Below are 20,080 nucleotides of genomic sequence, written 5' to 3'. Positions count from 1 at the left end.
GTGCATGGCCATTTCACTCTACAACTATCAATATCCTTTTTTTTTTGCTTTAAGGAACTTCAAAAAATATAAAATAGAAGTGGCTCTTAAAGTGATCTGTATCAAAATGTGATTAATGCAAATCCAAAATAATTTGCAGCATACACTACAAGCACATCAGAAATAGTGGGCAAGCATATTTTGACTACTAGTCCTTCTCAATGAATTAGAATATCATTAAAAAGTTAATTTATTTAAGCAATCCAATTCAAAAAGTGGAAACTCGTATATTCTATAAATTGATTACACACAGAGTGATCTATTTCCAGATTTTTTTTTATTTTAATGTTGATAATTATGGCTAACAGTTAATGAAAACCCAAAATTTTGTGTCTCAGAAAATTAGATTATTATGTAAGCCCAATTTCAAAAATGATTTTTAAAGGGAACCGGTCACCAGAATTTCACCCATTGAACTTCACTTATCCCTCACTGGCCGCTGCTATTAAAAGTTGATTGCCGTTATCCGCTCTCCTAAACTCCTCCTCCGACTGTAAATAATGGTCTGCAAACATTTTGCGCCTTTTATCGTAATAATACGGTGTCCCGTTGTACGCACACACCAGAAGAGGACATCAATGAACAAACACGGGATTTTGTGTGCTGGGTGAAGACGTGGAGCTGTCAATCAAAAGTAAGAAGGAGGGGTAAACTCAGAAAGACTTGAGCAATGAAGATATGACTCTTTTCAAATGAAGATTTGAGTCTTTTCAAACGAAGATATGACTCCTTTATGCTCATTAGCATACGGTGGGGGAACACTAAAAAACTGAATACTAAAGGTACAGAGCCGACTAAGAAGATAATTATAGGTTATATAGAAATGATTTTTCACCCACTACCACCTGGTATTGCTGGTCTAATAGGTTAAATGCTGGTGACAGGTTCCCTTTAATACCGAAATGTTGGCCTACTGAAAAGTATGTACAGTATATGCATTCAATACTTGGTCGGGGCTCCTTTTGCATGAATTACTGCATCAATGCGGCATGGCACGGAGGCGATCAGCCTGTGGCACTGCTGAGGTGTTATGGAAGCCCAGGTTGCTTTGATAGCGCCCTCAGCTTGTCTGCATTGTTGGGTCTGTTGTCTCTCATCTTCCTCTTGACAATACCCCATAGATTCTCTATGGGGTTTAGGTCAGGCGAGTTTGCTGGCCAATCAAGCGCAGTGATACTGTGGTTAGTAAACCAGGTATTGGTACTTTTGGCAGTGTGGGCAGGTGCCAAGTCCTGCTGGAACATGAAATCAGCATCTCCATAAAGCTTGTCAGCAGAGGGAAGCATGAAGTGCTCTAATATGGTAGACGGCTCCATTGACTCTGGACTTGATATAACACGGTGGACCAACACTGTTGCTCAGTGGTCCAAAGTCCTGTTTTCAGAGGATAGTAAATTTGCATTTCATTTGGAAATCAAGGTCCCAGAGTCTGGACGAAGTGTGGAGAAGCTCTCAATCCAAGTTGCTTGCAGTTAGGTGAGAATTTTCCACAGTCAGTGATGGCTTGGGGAGCCATGTCATCTGCTGGTGTTGGTCCACTGTGTTACAGCAAGTCCAGAGTCAACGCCTACCAGGAAATTTTCGAGCATTTCATGCCTCCCTCTGCTGACAAGCTTTATGGAGATGCTGATTTCCTTTTCCAGCAGAGACTTGGCACCTGCCCACACTGCCAAAAGTACCAATACCTGTTTTAATAACCACAGTATCACTGTGCTTGATTGGCCAGCAAACTCGCCTGACCTAAACCCCATAGAGAATCTATGGGGTATTATCAAGAGGAAGATGAGACACCAGACCCAACAATTCAGATGAGCTGAAGGCCGCTATCAAAGTAACCTGGGCTTCCATAACATCTCAGCAGTGCCACAGGCTGATCGCCTCCATGCCACGCCGCATTGATGCAGTAATTCATGCAAAATGAGCCCCGACCAAGTATTGAGTGCATATACTGTACATACTTTTCAGTAGGCCTACATTTCGGTATTAAAAATAATTTTTGAAACTGGGCTTATATAATATTCTTATTTTCTGAGACACTAAATTTTGGATTTTCATTAAAGAGGCTCTGTCACCAGATTTTGCAACCCCTATCTGCTATTGCAGCAGATCGGCGCTGCAATGTAGATTACAGTAACGTTTTTATTTTTAAAAAACGAGCATTTTTGGCCAAGTTATGACCATTTTTGTAGTTATGCAAATGAGGCTTCGAAAAGTCCTAGTGGGTGTGTTTAAAAGTAAAAGTCCAAGTGGGCGTGTATTGTGTGCGTACATCGGGGCGTTTTTAATACTTTCACTAGCTGGGCGCTCTGAAGAGAAGTAACGCCCAGAGTGACGTCACTCACAGGTCCTGCATCGTGACGGCCACATCGGCACCAGAGGCTACAGTTGATTCTGCAGCAGCATCAGCGTTTGCAGGTAAGTCGATCTTACCTGCAAACGCTGATGCTGCTGCAGAATCAGCTGTAGCCTCTGGTGCCGATGTGGCCGTCACGATGCAGGACCTGTGAGTGACGTCACAGAACTGCACTGTCAGAAGCTGGGCGTTCTGAAGAGAAGAGGATGTTACTTCTCTTCAGAGCGCCCAGCTAGTGAAAGTATTAAAAACGCCCCGATGTACGCACATAATACACGCCCACTTGGACTTTTACTTTTAAACACACCCACTTGGACTTTTGCAAGCCTCATTTGCATAAATACAAAAATGGCCATAACTTGGCCAAAAATGCTCGTTTTTTAAAAATAAAAACGTTACTGTAATCTACATTGCAGCGCCTATCTGCTGCAATAGCAGATAGGGGTTGCAAAATCTGGTGACAGAGCCTCTTTAACTGTTAGCCATAATCATCACCATTAAAGGAAAAAAATGCTGGAATTACATCACTCTGTGTGTAATGAATCTATATAACATATGAGTTTCACTTTTTGAATTGAATTACTGAAATAAATTAACTTTTTGATGATATTTTAATTCATTGAGAAGGACTAGTATATTTTCCAGCACAACAGGTCGCCAAGTCAACAAATGTTAGAGAAATGCATTATCCTAGGACAAGCTAAGAGTGAGTAAGTTGAGGTATCCTTTTCAGGGATAACCCAAGATTCTTTATACTCTTTGAAGAAAAGTAATACATAATCTCACATACATATCCAGTGCCAATTATCGAATGTGTACATGTCTCTGGTCAGATTTAGACACTAGGTTACTGTACAATTAAAGTGCAGCTTCATTTTGAATAAATGAAGAAGTCATCACTATATATTTGAAAGAAAATCTAGCATATGTCTTCCTTACCTGTGTACTTGAACTGGAGTCACTCTGTAGACGAGGATGATTTTGTCGATCGGAACTACAGCTTTGGGAAGACTGAAAAATAACATTCAACCATTGTTTAAAACTAATATGAACAAAGAGAATAGATACATGGTCATTGTAGTCTTATAATGGTTTGATTTTGAACCTTATTTTACATGCAATGTTCATGAATTATAGTTTGGATAAGTGGCAGAAAATGAGTGATTTAAAACCACTTTCTTCACGGCCATGCAATTACTCATCATAAATTATCAAATTTATTTTTGTATAGAAATTATATGGAGTATTGTTACTCATCAGACAGATATTATGATTAGTGTGAAGGTTTGCACGCCATTCGCATTTTTGGATATAACCAGCATATTTGAATTTACATTAGTGAAAACTAAAAACTGTCACACATTTGTATTAAACATTTAAAAGCCCCCAACAAAAGGCAGTTAAAGAAAATATAAACCCTAAAGACAGTAAATAAGATAACATGCACATATGAGAAAAAAAAGGGAGAGGATATGAAACAGCGGCGCTCCTCCGAGATTTTTGTGGAATATTCAATGTCTCTGCCGGCTGCCACCCACTGCGGTTCCTCCGTGGATGAATCCTCCTTGCAGGGAACAAATATATAGTGAAGAGATGGGTTAAAATGCAGTATATTGTGCGGTATCGGTCCAGGCTTCAAGGAAAGAATGGTTCTTTATGGTATTTTTCTTGCAAAGGTACTCTTTATTCTATACTTCTTCATTTGTAGTGAATAGCCCGGTGTAGGGCAGTTACATTTCACATTTAAAAATTGTACAAGTGGGCGGGGGAATAACACACCGTATAGTGTAATACATTCAGCTTACAGATGTTTAAATGCACAAAATGTTCCAGTCATATAATTTCACATGTTATAATGTTGAATTGTTATTATTTTGTTCATCTATTAGATCATGGTCTTTTTTTTTTAGATGAAGTCTTTATACTACTTGCTAGTATTCGCATGCTCGCAATGTCAGAAGACTGCGGTAGCTTATATTGCATTCGTTTCCTATGCAACTGTATTCACATATATATGTTACGCATTCCAGATTTCGTTCACAGATCTTAAGATTAAACAAAATAAAAAGCATACTTGTTGTAGTTTGCTCGTTTGATAAACTATGGATAGCATCTTCCTTATAATTGTTAAAACATGTTTTTGTGATTTATGTGCTGCTAAATCACAAATTTCGTTCATAAAGATTAAAATGAAATGAAATATATAAAAATATATGTATAAATATATAAAAGTCTCCACATATTAGGATGCAATTAGGCCCATAAAGCACAGGTACGTTCATTTAACAGAGCAGTGTTCCGTACAAAGATATTTCAAGCATATAAAATTTGTTCCTAATTTTACTTAATCTTAATTTTACGAAATGTTGTGGTTTTTTTTTAGATTATTGTAATTTATGAATTCAATAGGTTTGCTCCTAGGTATGCATTTGGAGATAAATCTATGGGAAGTCAATAGTATCTTTTTATCAATAAATAATTTCCACCATACCTTGGATACAGAAGGATACTTTTGTTAGGTTCATACTGTCATATGGTTATAGTCTCCTGGGTACATTATTGGTTATATTTGTGCTTGCTTGATTTATATTCCTAAGAAGGAGCGTTGTATATAGAGCTCATATGCTGGATTATAATAAGACTAACTAAAATCAGTATTTCTTGGGAAAGGTACCCGTTCCATTTGTAAAAATGCAAACTGGATAAAAAAAGGAGGGGGGAGGGTTTTTTTTTTTTAGTCTCAGTTATTATTGGGGTTTTCAATTGTCTCATTTAACCTGAGGTCACACTATGATACCTATAGATCTAATAGGCCTCCCTGTTCTTTAGTCGGGAGAATCTATTATTAGTGGTATTGGGCATCTGTTCTAATGGTGTAAGAGTTATCACAAAGGCTCCACCATGTTGATGGTGTAGATGCCTTGATACACTGTGTTTAACCCCTAAATGACCAGCCTATTTTAAACCTTAATGACCAAGCTATATATTTTTTTCGTTTTTCCATCGTCTCATTAAAAGTGCTATAACTTTTTTATTTTTGCATCGACATAGCTGTATAAGGTCTTGTTTTTTGCGCGAAAAGTTGTAATTATTAATAGCACAATTTTGGGGTAATTGGAATTTATTGATTAACTTTTATTAACTTTGTTTGGGGGCGGGACCCAGCAATTTTGCCACACTTTTTTGCGTCCTAAATTTACGCCGTTTACTGTGTCGTATAAATAACACAATAACTTTATTCATTGGGTTGCTGCAATTGCAACAATACCAAATTTATATAGATTTTGTATGTTTTACTACTTTTACACAGTAAAAAGTTTTTTTTCAAAATTATTTGTTTTTGTGTCTCCATATTTGAAGAGCCATAACTTTTTTATTTTTTCGCCGATGCAGTTGTATGAGGGCTTTTTTTTTGCAGGGATGACTTGTAGTTTTTATTGGTACCATTTTGGAGTAGATGCAACTTTTTGATCACTTTTTATCAGATTTTTTTTTTAAGGCAGGATTCAAAGAAAACAGCAATTTTTGCATTGTTTTTTATTTTACGACTTCCCATAGATTTATCTCCAAATGCATACCTGAGCCTTTGTGATAACTCTTACACCATTAGAACAGATACCCAATACCACTAATAATAGATTCTCCCGACTAAAGAACAGGGAGGGTTATTGGATCTATAGGTATCATAGTGTGACCTCAGGTTAAATGAGACAATTGAAAACCCCAATAATAACTGAGACTAAAAAAACAAACCCTCCCCCCTCCTTTTTTTATCCAGTTTGCATTTTTACAAATGGAACGGGTACCTTTCCCAAGAAATACTGATTTTAGTTAGTCTTATTATAATCCAGCATATGAGCTCTATATACAACGCTCCTTCTTAGGAATATAAATCAAGCAAGCACAAATATAACCAATAATGTACCCAGGAGACTATAACCATATGACAGTATGAACCTAACAAAAGTATCCTTCTGTATCCAAGGTATGGTGGAAATTATTTATTGATAAAAAGATACTATTGACTTCCCATAGATTTATCTCCAAATGCATACCTAGGAGCAAACCTATTGAATTCATAAATTACAATAATCTAAAAAAAACACAACATTTCGTAAAATTAAGATTAAGTAAAATTAGGAACAAATTTTATATGCTTGAAATATCTTTGTACGGAACACTGCTCTGTTAAATGAACGTACGACTTTCACCGTGCAGTTTAAATGATGTAATAACTTTATAGATGGGGTCGTTACAGACGCGGCGATACCAAATGTGTGTAACTTTTTTACTTTATTTTGTCTTTTAATAATAAAGCAGTTTGTAAGGGGAAAAAGTGTGCTTTTCATTTTTTTTTCATTTTTTTAACTTTTTTGAAACGTTTTTACTAGTCCCACTAGGGGACTTCACTATGCGATCCTCCGATTGCATTTATAATACACTGCAATACTTCTGTATTGCAGTGTATTAGTGCCTGTCCATGTAAAACGGACAGGCATCTGCTAGGCCTTGCCTCTGGCATGACCTAGCAGGCATTCACTACAGGCAGACCTGGGGGCCTTTATTAGGCCCCCCGACTGCCATAGAAGACACCGGCACCCGGTGATCTTATCACCGGGTGCCGGTGGGATGAGAGGGAGCTCCCTCCCTCCCTCCAAAAACACTCAGAGGCTGTATGGTCCTACCTATGTATTGGAGGCCACATACGCATTCTAATAAATATACTACAGTTCGAGACGCAATTAATGAATTTTTTGATGGGGAATGTTTCATTGGTGATGTTGCATATTGACGTGGTTTTCCTGTGGCATATAGTGTCGCAGCATTGGCACCTGGCTGTGTTACATCTGTATGAGCCCACTATTTTGGGCAGAAAGCTTAAAGGGGGCTTTATAATTTCTTCTTTTAGTCGACTGGGTGCAACTATGTTCTTTATACTGCGTCCCCATTCTATAGGTAAAGCCTGGTCTCTAAGGTATGATTACCTTTAGAACCGAATCACTATGTAAGATGTTCCAATGTTTTTCCAGGATGCGCCTAAGGGTCTTGTGCCCGCTATTAACCCCTTCCCGACATTTGCCCTATGGGTACGCCATGGAAAGCTATGACTTACCGCAAATTGCCGTATCCATACGCCAAATGTTTGGCACCGGCTCAGAAGCTGAGCCGGTGCCATCATCGCCGGATCTCAGCTGAAGAAGTCTAACAAATACGCCAGAGATAAATACGACCAAAAACGCAACAATCAGCAGTGTCTGAATCCTACCCATACACCAAAAATAAAAGAATGGGTAGAAAAAATCCATCACAATCTACAAGAATTGAGCCAATGCAATCCATCAGATCTGATCATTCAGCAGATCAGAACATAAAAGACCATCCAAAACGCCCCATGGGAAGGACTTTTCTCAATAGTAATTACAACTATAAGTAATCCCCTACTACAGCCATCCCTCAGGGAAATCCAACATACATACCCCCACCCAGTAAAACATCAACCATCGTGAAAGACGTGATTATCCACCAAGGGGTTACTGGGGACATACAATCCAGAAGCGATCACAGTCCACTGTTAGTTTCCACACAAGTAGGGAATAATTTCCCGATCTCCAACAACAGTGAAAACGGGCTGACTGACATTAGACCATCATTTACCCTAGACCTATTATCTGAATACAGTACTAAAAGTGATACAAAATCCAACTCAAAGGTTTGCTCCTTCCTAGATGACTCCCTCTTCACTATACATGAAGAACCCGAAGCCCCACGAAAAAACCTTTCCATTATATCTAATGCAGATCCTACCATCTCCATCAATTTAAGCAGTCCCCCACTCAACTCCAGTGTGTCTTTTTTAGGGTTACCCCGAAGATAGAACACACCACTATACCACCGATAACACCTGCAGAAACATTGAGCCTTCCAATTATTCCTGCCAATTCGATCATTCAATATTTGAGCCCACGGATAAAACAGACCCTGTCACCAAACAAAAAAACAAAAGACACTGTAGAGGTAAAAGAGGGACACCTACAAATACAGCAAAGGAGAGAAGCAATATAAGAATGAGGGAAAACAAAATTAAACAATAGAACCACGATTAGGACAGAATAAAATAACTAAACTATTCAATTTATCCCAATATCAATTAGATCAAAAAGAGATGGATGTACTATCAAAAGGACTATCATTTTGACCAACCTCAGGACCAGACAACTTCAGGTTATTTCTAGATTTAAACCGGTTTGTTAGGAAATTACTGCTAGAAAGACATTTTCTATTACAGAACAATAAAGCTAAAATAGATGAAACCCCTACCCTTCCTGGATTAGGATATCATCACGTAGAGGTTAAACCCATATCTTCTTTCTACTCAACCTCAAGGGCATTACCTTGAGACCATCATGTCTCCTGTGTCTAATGACTTTAGGAAACTAAGCAACAAAGCAGATATATCCAAAAATAATAAAATCAGCAATCACAAGAACAACCTCACTAGTACAAAAAGGCAAGCCCTCAAAAAAATCCAAACTAACAAAGATATGGTCATAAGGGCAGCTGAGAAGGGCGGGGGATAGTTGTCCAGGATAAAAATATATATGTCGCTGAAGCAATTAAAATCCTTTCTGATCCCGATTATTATGAATTATTACCCACAGACTCTAGCCCTGTTTTTTCATTAGAACTTAATATAATGAGCCTCCTGACGAAGCCGGTCGTAGGCGAAACGCGCGTCGAGGCGTTCCTGTGCCACTTCGCCACATCCCCTGCTTCCATCATGTCTACAGGTATCTGGACTATTTACTTTTTCCATTTGGCATTTATTATATATGCCTGTCTGTATGCACGCCATTTATTCCTTGTAGATTTGCGATATGCACTTTTTCTATGTAGGTATTATATCTACATAGTTATATAGTTGCTTCTTCTTTGATATCTCATTTTACCTGTACCCTTGGTATGTTAGCATTGGGATGTGTCTTTGAGGTTGGTTTTTTTCTTGTGTTCCTTATGGTATGTTGTCATCTTTACCATACTTCTACTCCTTTTGATATATGATCCGCCATATATTTTTGAATATATCTGATATTGTTATACCATGTATTGTTATACATTAATAAAGTTATATATTTTCTTACTATCCATGGTATTTATTTTCATACTCTATTGGGATGTTATGTCCCCTGCGCCTGTGCGCTCATAGGTTGTTTCCTAGTTTGCTTGGGTTTTTTTCCCCTGTTCCGTTGTACCTTGCTTTGAGGTTTGCTGTAGGTTTACTAGAACTTAATATAATGGTCAAGAAAGCTTACGAACGGGGACTTATCAACAAAAAAAGAGAGAGACTTTATTAACATTAGAGAAGTCCAATTATCTTTCTTTTTATCATCTCCACAAGATACACAAAGATGTACACAATCCACCTGGACATCCGATCATATCGGGTATCAATTCAATTACCTCTAATCAATCACATTTTATAGATCTTCATTTACAGCCATATGTACTTAACCTACCCTCGTACCTTAAAGATTCAACCCAGCTCCTTAGAGAACTAGATTCACTCACCATTCCATTTAAATGCAAACTACTAACTCTGGACGTCACAGAACTTTATTCTAACATCCCCCATTCTAAAGGTATAGATACAATACATAGTACACTTTCAAATGAAGGCACATTAAAATCTACCCAAATTAACTTCATTACCAAATCAATAGAATATATCCTATTCACATTGGGAATTTAGAACGCATGACTCTTTTATTCAGATATGGAAAAGTTGGCAAGAAAATACACAACGATTATATAATCTTACTAGAGAGACAGTTAAGTACGTTTTTTCATATTTAGGATGTCCATTTCTATCGGTCCACAAATTTTGGTACATGAATACATGGAGAATTGTTCCACGTGATAATCCACTCCCCTCCTTCCTTCTCCCTCCTAGTTCGAGTTTATTCGTTTCCTTGGAGAGAAGATCTCCTTTCTATTTTCTATTTGATTTTTGTTTGAAGGTGTTGTACGGTCCATGTAGTGTAACTACATTGCTTATGGCAATGTGGTCTTGGTTTAAAGCTGTAAGCTATTAAATCTGATGGTATGCATATAAGATCAGGACACTCTGCCATAGATTTATGCCCCCTTTCCGTGTATTGTCATTTATATAGAGATGTTTTTGCTCTGTTATTTGCACTACATGCTTTGTATGATGTACATTGTTTATTGTTATGAAAATTAATAAAAAGATTTTTGAAAGAAAGAATATATCCTAATACACAATATATTTTCATTCAACAAAAAAATAGATAAACAGATACGTGGAACGGCGATGGGGAGCCGCTTTGCCTCTAGTTTCGCTAAACTCTATATGGGACTATTCGCGGCTAACTACATTTACTCCAATGAAACATACAAAAACCAATTGTTTTTTTATAGGATATTCATAGATGACCTATTCATCTACGGGATGGGTATGAGAATGAAGCTTCAGATTTTGTGCACTCACTGAACAATAATGATTGGGGTTTATCATTCACTATGAACCTATCTAGTAGTAAAATTTACTATTTAGACATTTGACACTATATATATGCCACAAGAAAATCACGTCAATATGCAACATCACCAATGAAACATTCCCCATCAAACAATTCATGAATTGCGCCTCAAACTATGTAGTATATTTATTAGAATGCATATGTGGCCTCCAATACATAGGTAGGACCACATAGCCTCTCAGGACAAGGGTCAATAAACACAGATCGAACACGAACAACCACTTTCTTAAACACAGTGTATCAAGGCATCAACATGGTGGAGCCTTTGTGGTAACTCTTACATCAATAGAACAGATACCCAATACCACTAATAATAGATTCTCCCGACTAAAGAAAAGCAAGGCTTATTGGAGGATCTATAGGTATCATAGTTTGACCCCAGATGGGTTAAATGAGACAATTGAAAACACCAATAATAACGGAGATTAAAAAAACAAAACCTCCCCCCTCCTTTTTTATACCGTTTGCATTTGTACAAATGGAACGGGTACCTTCCCCAAGAAATACTGATTTCAGTTTGGCTTATTATAATCCAGCATATGAGCTCTATATACAACGCTCCTTCTTAGAAATATCAATCAAGCAAGCACAAATATAACCCAATAATGTACCCAGGAGACTATAACCATATGACAGTACGAACCTAACAAAAGAATCCTTCTGTATCAAAGTTATGGTGGAAATTATCTATTGATAAAAAGATCCTATTGACTTCCCATAGATTTATGCATACCTAGGAGCAAACCTATTGAATTCATAAATTACAATAATCTAAAAAACCACAGGATTTCGTTTTATGAGTAAAATGAAGGACAAATTTTATTTGCTTTAGACTTGAAATATCTTTGTACGGAACACTGCTCTGTTAAATGAACGTACCTGTGCTTTATGGACCCAATTGCATCCTAATATGTGGATACTTTTATATATTTATAAATTTGTGATTTAGCAGCACATAAATGACAAAAACATGTTTTAACAATTATAAGGAAGATGCGATCCATAGTTTTTCAAATGAGCAAACTACAACAAGTATGCTTTTTATTTTGTCTTATCTTAATATCTGAACTAAATCTGGAATAAGTAACATATATATGTGAATACAGTTGCATAGGAAACGAATGCAATATAAGCTACCGCAGTCTTCTGACATTGCGAGCATGCGAATACTAGCAAGTAGTATAAAGACCTCAGCTAAAATTCCCCCCGCCCACTTGTACAATTTTAAATGTGAAATGTAACTGCCCTACACCGGGCTTTCCCGGTTCTTTTCACTACAAATGAAAACCCTTTGCACGTGCAAACAGTGTTACAGACCTGATGAAGGGACCGATCCGGTCCAGAAACGCGTTGACTTTCCAATAAAGAGTACCTTTGCAAGAAAAATACCATAAAGAACCATTCTTTCCTTCAAGCCTGGTGCCGATACCGCACAATATACTGCATTATTACCCATCTCTTCACAGTAAATAAGATAAGACATCTATAAATGATCTGTTGACGTTACTATTAAAATTATGATGCTAATTTGGCTTCACTCTCAGCGATAAGCTCGTATCACCCAGGGAAGTTGCAGCCAGAAATACATTTCCTCTGCAGGGACTACTGAAGGGGAAATGTAGCATTACATGTTAGTCAATCAAAACAAAAGCCATCCATGTAATGCAAGGACGTGCGGGTTTTGCCAGATCGTGAGCATGATGGGACAATCCCTTTAATGCTGAATGTATAAATTAGGTATAACATAATTTTTTAATGATTATCTCCGATTAGAGATGTAGAAAGTTTAATTTGACTGATAACTTGGTGCAGCAAGATATCACACAACAAAAGGTCAAGTTAAGGTTTCTTGCCACAGTGTATTTAACGCATTAAGAGTCAAGTAAAGATTGCTACATCTGTACTTCTAGTTTAGCATCCTAAAGAGGAAACTCCACTTTTGAACAACATATTCAATATATTCCACAGTTTAAAGGGAATGTATCATCATAAAATTACCAATTGTTTAACTAAAATTTTTATGTTAAACATATATTTTTGTAAGAACTTTCTGAGAGGTCTTTAAATTTCTATGATTTATCTCTGGGCACTGAGCCTCACAATGGACTAAAATGTTCTGTTCTGTAGATGCTTTATTCATCTCAGTATCCCAGGCAGGATTACAATGAAAAGAAAAGGTAGTCCTACATGAGCAGATATTTGCCAGTGTTTACCACCTTTAAAACGAGCGCCGATTGACAATGCAGCTGGTCGATCAGCGCTAACTTGCTCCATTTAAAGGGAGCATTGATCGTTAGTACAGGGACGAGCGATCGTTACTACAGTGGTTTGTCACCATTCATTTGAATCATGTCAGCAGCACGTCTCTTGTTTACACAGGGAGATATACTGCCAACTAGCGACTATTTTTTTGCCCCATAAAGGGTTTGCTGATCTTCGCTCTGTTTATGCTTGTTCACCCAATTATTGGCTCATGTAAAAGGACCTTAACACCTATATACAGATAACAAAGAATCCACTATTGATAATAGATGATGGCCACATCTCCACTCCCATCCAGTCCTGCACAATGACTTTTGCTCAGGTCCCAGAGCATGCCGAGAAACTCTTCCATATAAGTCAATGGGTCGGCTTCAGACTATGGTTTCCTGAAGTCCATGTGGCTGCTGTAAAGTATATTTCTAAATTCTGCTAACAGCAGCTCTGGCAAGAGTGCTGCCACAGAAATCATGTACAGAAAATAGAATAAAAAAAAAAAATGAATATGCTTCACTGGTTTTAATTAGTAAAACAATATAGGTGATACATTCCCTTTTAGTTTATATAAAATGTTGAATATCCTTGGAAATACTTTATTTAACTTATTCTGTACTGGTTTTTTTAATATGTGAAGTTTTATTTTTCATTCAAACTGAACACTAGATTAAAGATTTTGCTCAATTATGGTTACCAGAGAGCAGTGCATTGTGGGAACTCAGATGTCAGTTACATAGTTTTTAAAATCCCCATACACATGTAGCATAACAAAAAAATATATATTCAGAGCATGTTACTTTTCTAATGTTATTTATTAATGTATAATTTAACAATGTGGATTTCGGCGCGGATTAGTAGCCGATTTGCTGTGAAATCTGCAAAGTCCATCAACATCCAAACCCCTTATTTCCTCTACAGATAGTGGATGTCCCTTTGTTATGGTCACAGGCCTGGATAGAAAGGGATATTAGACAGATCTCTGTATCGACCATCGAAATATAGGTGCATTTGTTTGGATGTCTTTTCCATCAAATGCCATACATATGGCACCCGAGAGAGAATTGTGTGGTGGCACATAGATTCCCTGCTGCTCTTTTCCATAGACAAAATCTGCAGCATGCTCTGATTTTCACAATTTTTTCACTACGTGTGGATGGGATTTTAAAAACTCCATCCACGTGAATTGTACTGTAAATTGCAATAAGCCATTTACAAGTTCACTAATAAATAGACTACAAACATCAGTTCCCAATACGTGGTACCCCACTAGTACTAGTGCCCAACTGTGAGCCATTCTGAATATGTTCCATTAATAATCACCCTCTGTTTTCCAGCCTTTAGCCAGTTATGAATCCAATAACACACTTACCTATGTGTCTTGTGTGTCCTACTCAGTGACTGAGCGGTCATTCACTATCTGAGACCGCTCACTGGGCTCCTAAGGCCAGAATGAGCAGGAATATAATTAATAAAATTCAAGTTATACTGAATCGTTTCTCACAAAACGATATATCAATCTGCTGAGCTCCCTCAGGTCATGTCCTTCTGTTCCTTGCATTGATCCTTTCCTGGCCCTCTTCCATTTGTATTCCCTTACTCACCACCTGATTTCATGTTCGTCTGACCCTGTTTTTGCCTAGTGATTTGGACTGGATCACTGTTGTTGCCAAACATTACCTGTCTGACATTTTCCATATTGTTGCCATGTCTGTGCTACCTCAAAAAGATAAAGGCAGCTAGATTTTATGACTGCCTTGCAGAACTCTAGTTTTCTGTATGTCTCATCATTACCTTCTTGTTTTAGTAATTGAAATACCTTTTTTTGTAATTTAGTGTGTTTATTTAAACCATGTTGATTTTTCTGTATTTATATTTCACAAAACATATTGAATATGTTTTCGAAAATTTCTAAAATCTAAAATAAGTTTGATGTGAAATGCTCAAAAGGAGTTTTGTTTTACAAAACACTACTTTATTATAGTGCATTTAGAACTGTATAACTAACCTCATTGCTGGCTGTTGAGTCTCTGTGCATCATTCTCTGGATTTGTATGTCTAGACTAGCTCCAGATGAACATTTCAATAGAGCAGCTGCATGAGATTCCTTCTCTCTCTGCCGCACAATAGCCTCACAACCAAGCCACTCAGCCATTGTTTGTTCATAGCAAGCTCGGATATGATCATCGACCTACGCCAGGAACAATAAAACGGGAAAAGCAAATGTATAGAATCACTTCGGATCTGAAAATGACTGCATACTATACAGTTTACACATGTAATTAGTGCCTGTAAGACTACTGATTTTCTAATGATCAGTCTGTGTATCATAGCAACATATAGCACATTCCTATATTTTAACAATACCATATGGACTTGTGTAGTACAGTGACTGCATAATCAAATGTCTGCTGAAGCTTCTGGTTAAGCAGAATTAGTCTATTATTAGAAAATAAGGCAGAAGGGTAAAATAAAAGGAATATTTTTCCATATTTTAAAAGCACTTGATGTAATATATCATAGCAATCCCTAGTTGGAATTATAGTTTTACTCTGAAGATTACCTCTCTTCTCTCTGCATCTGTCATCCCAAACTGATAGTGTCCAAGTAGAAAAGGCCAGACTTCTTTCCGGATTTCATGTTGAATTCCTCCATAATAAATAAGACGTAAAAGCTCTTGTTCTTCATATCTCTGATAAAGGATAAAAATACAAAAAAAGCTTATGGTACATTTTAATATCAAATCTGTTTATTATTATGTTTACAGACTAATATAAATATAAGATACAGAAAAAAGGAGCAGAATTTTGAAACTTTGTGAATTTTTTAAGCTTTTATTGTACGTATACCAATTTAGTGGAGGCACAATCTAGCTGGGGCACCATTAATAGGAGCACTTTATGTCTGGGGCACCAATAAAGAGGTTTTCCACAGGATATGTCATAAATGTCAGATAGACCTCTGGGACCCGCATCATTGTCCAGAACGGGGTCCCGTAAACTCCGTTCTAGCTTTTTGTGCTCACGCTGCCTCCCGTGCCACTTACTTATTACATTTTTAGGAATTACGGAAACAGCATAACTCGCTGAGCTACGCTGTTTCCGTAACTCCCAGAGAACTGAATAGTAGTTACGGAAACAGCGTAGCGGGCATGCTACATTGCGTCTGTAACTGCCATTCACTACTATGGGTGTTACGGAAAAAGCGTAGCTCAGCGAGTTACGCTGTTTCCGTTAATCCTGACCATGTCCCGACCATGTAATCAGGAAGTGTCCGGGAGTCAGTGTGAGCACAAAAAGCTAGAACAGGGTTTAGGGGACACCGTTATAGAGATAGGTGCAGGTACCAGAGGTGGGATCCGCACCTATCTGACATTTATGACATATCCTGTGGATATGTCATAAATGTCACTCATGGGAAAACTAGTGTCCCCATACTAGTGATCATGGGTTTCCCAGAAGTGAAGGCTTTAATGATCTAACATTTACCACCTATCTACAGGATAAGTGACAACTGTTAATGGGAAAACCCCTTTTAGTTTTACTGAGGTCCCTTTAAGTAAAACAGTCTCAAAATGTTGCCCTTGATAAGATAAAATGCTATGAAACTTCTTAAATTATACTTTGCATTGGGTTCAAGCAGTAGAAGCTATTTTGGTGAAAATATATTTACTCACCGTACTATCTTCCAAATATTTTTGCCATATATCTAAAGTAAGGCCAAAGCTTGCTTCAACTGGGACATCAGGAGACACTATTTTATGATTTACCAATGCAGATAAATGTGTTCTCACAGTAGACAAATGTCTGCAGTAGGCAAGCCCTATAACAAAAAAAAATAAAGAGTATAAGAATCATCTGCGATTAAAGCAAAGAATTGTAAAAAAACGTTTCAATTATGTACTATTCATTTAAAGAGGCTCTGTCACCAGATTTTGCAACCCCTATCTGCTATTGCAGCAGATAGGCGCTGCAATGTAGATAACAGTAACGTTTTTATTTTTAAAAAACGAGCATTTTTGGCCAAGTTATGACCATTTTTGTAGTTATGCAAATGAGGCTTGCAAAAGTCCAAGTGGGTGTGTTTAAAAGTAAAAGTCCAAGTGGGCGTGTATTATGTGCGTACATCGGGGCGTTTTTAATACTTTTACTAGCTGGGCGCTCTGACGAGAAGTATCATCCACTTCTCTTCAGAACGCCCAGCTTCTGGCAGTACAGATCTGTGACGTCACTCACAGGTCCTGCATCGTGTCGGACTCATCGGCAACAGAGGCTTCAGTTGATTCTGCAGCAGCATCGGCGTTAGCAGGTAAGTCGATGTAGCTACTTACCTGCAAACGCTGATGCTGCTGCAGAATCAACTGTAGCCTCTGGTGCCGATGTGTCCTCGCTCGTCTGACACGATGCAGGACCTGTGAGTGACGTCACAGCGTGATCAGGCAGAAGCTGGGCGTTCTGAAGAGAAGTGGATGATACTTCTCATCAGAACGCCCAGCTAGTAAAAGTATTAAAAACGCCCCGATGTACGCACATAATACACGCCCACTTGGACTTTTACTTTTAAACACACCCACTTGGACTTTTGCAAGCCTCATTTGCATAACTACAAAAATGGTCATAACTTGGCCAAAAATGCTCGTTTTTTAAAAATAAAAACGTTACTGTAATCTACATTGCAGCGCCTATCTGCTGCAATAGCAGATAGGGGTTGCAAAATCTGGTGACAGAGCCTCTTTAAACTGCGTAAAGTCGTGTCTACATGTTGTGGCTCTGTAGTATCTGTAGCATTTTGTCAACTATGGTGATGTATTATAGAAGAGAGATATTTACATTGTAGTGAGCGAGATTTAAAAGACATTCCCAAAATTTGTATAATTTATTTGAAAAAACGGGACCCCATACGGCGCTGCTACTCAGGAACGGATACAGTAGTAGTTTAGAATTGAGACTTTATTTTAGGCTACGCATTTCAATGCCGCACCGGCATCTTCCTCAGGCCACAAACATTGTAGTCTGAACAACAGCCCTTTAAATACACCACGCGGGAGGAAAAAAACGCCAATGTAGACAGGGTTAAAGTGCAAGATGACGTAATCACTGTGAACAGTTCAAACATGACAGGTACAATAAAGAAATCCAATTATATATAATGCTAATTTAAACTAAAATCGGCAGAGTGGAAATAAAATGCGGTATTGGATCTTGCCATAAGAAAAAAGGGGGGGGGGAGGGGGGACAATTGCAGACAATCTATAAAACATTAATATCCATATCGATGAATTTAAGCAGTTGCTAAAACACAATAAAATATACAGAAGTTTAGCGATGTATCGTACTTGCAATATTTCGCGGTAATTCACCATTTAATTAGGATGAAAATGAATTGAAAGAAAATAAACTAAATAAGTGAAAATCATAAAAACTGCTATTGAACCCATATAGCTGGGAACTCAACTGGACGTGGAAACCATAAAAATAATGTATATTTCAGTGAAAAAACAACAATCAACCATTAAGTTGATCTGAATGTCATTTATATTTTTATTTCTAGTAATTATCCTATGGAATAAAATAAGAACATTCCATCATATAAAGATGTAGGTGTCGAGTAATTAATTTGAATGTAAGGGAGGGCTATTTTAGACAATCTAAAATTTGATTAAAGATAAAAGTTTAAAAGCTCAAGAAAAAATACAGAAGTTTGTGCTGTATCAAAACAGCGATATTTTGCGGTAATTCACCAATTACTTGCAATCAAAACGAATTTGTAAAAAAATGGATTCAGGAGGAGAAAATGATTAGAAATACTATAAACCCGTAGCGGCCAGACCCCAAAATAATCAGAATAATTGGTGAATTACCGCAAAATATCGCTGTTTTGATACAGCACAAACTTCTTTTTTCTTATGGCAAGATCCAATACCGCATTTTATTTCCACTCTGCCGATTTTAGTTTAAATTAGCATTATATATAATTGGATTTCTTTTTTGTACCTGTCATGTTTGAACTGTTCACAGTGATTACGTCATCTTGCACTTTAACCCTGTCTACATTGGCGGTTTTTTTCTCCCGCGTGGTGTATTTAAAGGGCTGTTGTTCAGACTACAATGTTTGTGGCCTGAGGAAGATGCCGGTGCGGCATTGAAACGCGTAGCCTAAAATAAAGTCTCAATTCTAAACTACTACTGTATCCGTTCCTGAGTAGCAGCGCCGTATGGGGTCCCGTTTTTTCAAATAAATTATACATTTACATCGCGGTGGTCCTTCAAGATTGACCGGCTGGGATCTCGGCAGCAGCACTCATCCATTACTTATCTACCTACTACACGCTCCTGACATTTTCACCTGTGGTAAGCCTCCATCTGTCAAACAAAGTTTGTTATTTCTTGGGCTTACTCACACTATGTGGCGCCGTGCTTTTCTCTCTCAATTCTCTATTCCCAAAATTTGACAAGCTGCCTAGTTTCTAGGACAAACTGTGGCATGCCCGATCACGGTTGTTTTTATACCTATTCCACTACAGTTAAATAAGGCATGAATTTCAACAAACTCTTTCAATGTATGTGGTATTTGGTTAATTGGCTGAACTAGTGACATTTTATACACTAAATCATTGCTTGGAATATTAGCTATTGACATAACTTTCTAGGAATTTTACAGGAAAAAAAAACGTCATAAAAAGCACGCGGTATTAAACTTCCAACTCGGCTATAAAATTAGTTTTACTGAAAGAGAAGGGTCCTGACTACAAACTGCCACTTTCTCATGTCTTCATTTGTTTTATCAGTGGCAATTTGTGGTCAGATTTTAAGCGCCACCTTGGACGTCATGTGGCAAATCTCAGCAAAGGAACTTACACTTTAAGGCCCCATGCACA

At 37.6% G+C, this 20,080-nt stretch overlaps 1 protein-coding gene across 1 annotated transcript in view; it reads right to left on the bottom strand.

Annotated features, from left to right (window-relative positions):
- Window positions 1-20,080, bottom strand: part of SGSM1 (small G protein signaling modulator 1) — a 280,772-nt gene that overhangs the window by 22,559 nt on the left and 238,133 nt on the right. The window contains exons 15-18 of the mRNA XM_075853710.1: window positions 16,880-17,025; window positions 15,767-15,895; window positions 15,212-15,394; window positions 3,332-3,403 (exon numbers count right to left, since the gene is read on the bottom strand). Of these exons, the coding sequence (XP_075709825.1) occupies window positions 3,332-3,403; window positions 15,212-15,394; window positions 15,767-15,895; window positions 16,880-17,025 (530 nt within the window). The remainder of the gene's footprint in view (window positions 1-3,331; window positions 3,404-15,211; window positions 15,395-15,766; window positions 15,896-16,879; window positions 17,026-20,080) is intronic.

The sequence above is a fragment of the Rhinoderma darwinii genome, chromosome 1, assembly GCF_050947455.1.
Source record: "Rhinoderma darwinii isolate aRhiDar2 chromosome 1, aRhiDar2.hap1, whole genome shotgun sequence".
Taxonomy (NCBI): Eukaryota; Metazoa; Chordata; class Amphibia; order Anura; family Rhinodermatidae; genus Rhinoderma; species Rhinoderma darwinii.
Note: the sequence above shows the minus strand (reverse complement) of the source record. Positions and strands in the feature narration are given on the sequence as shown.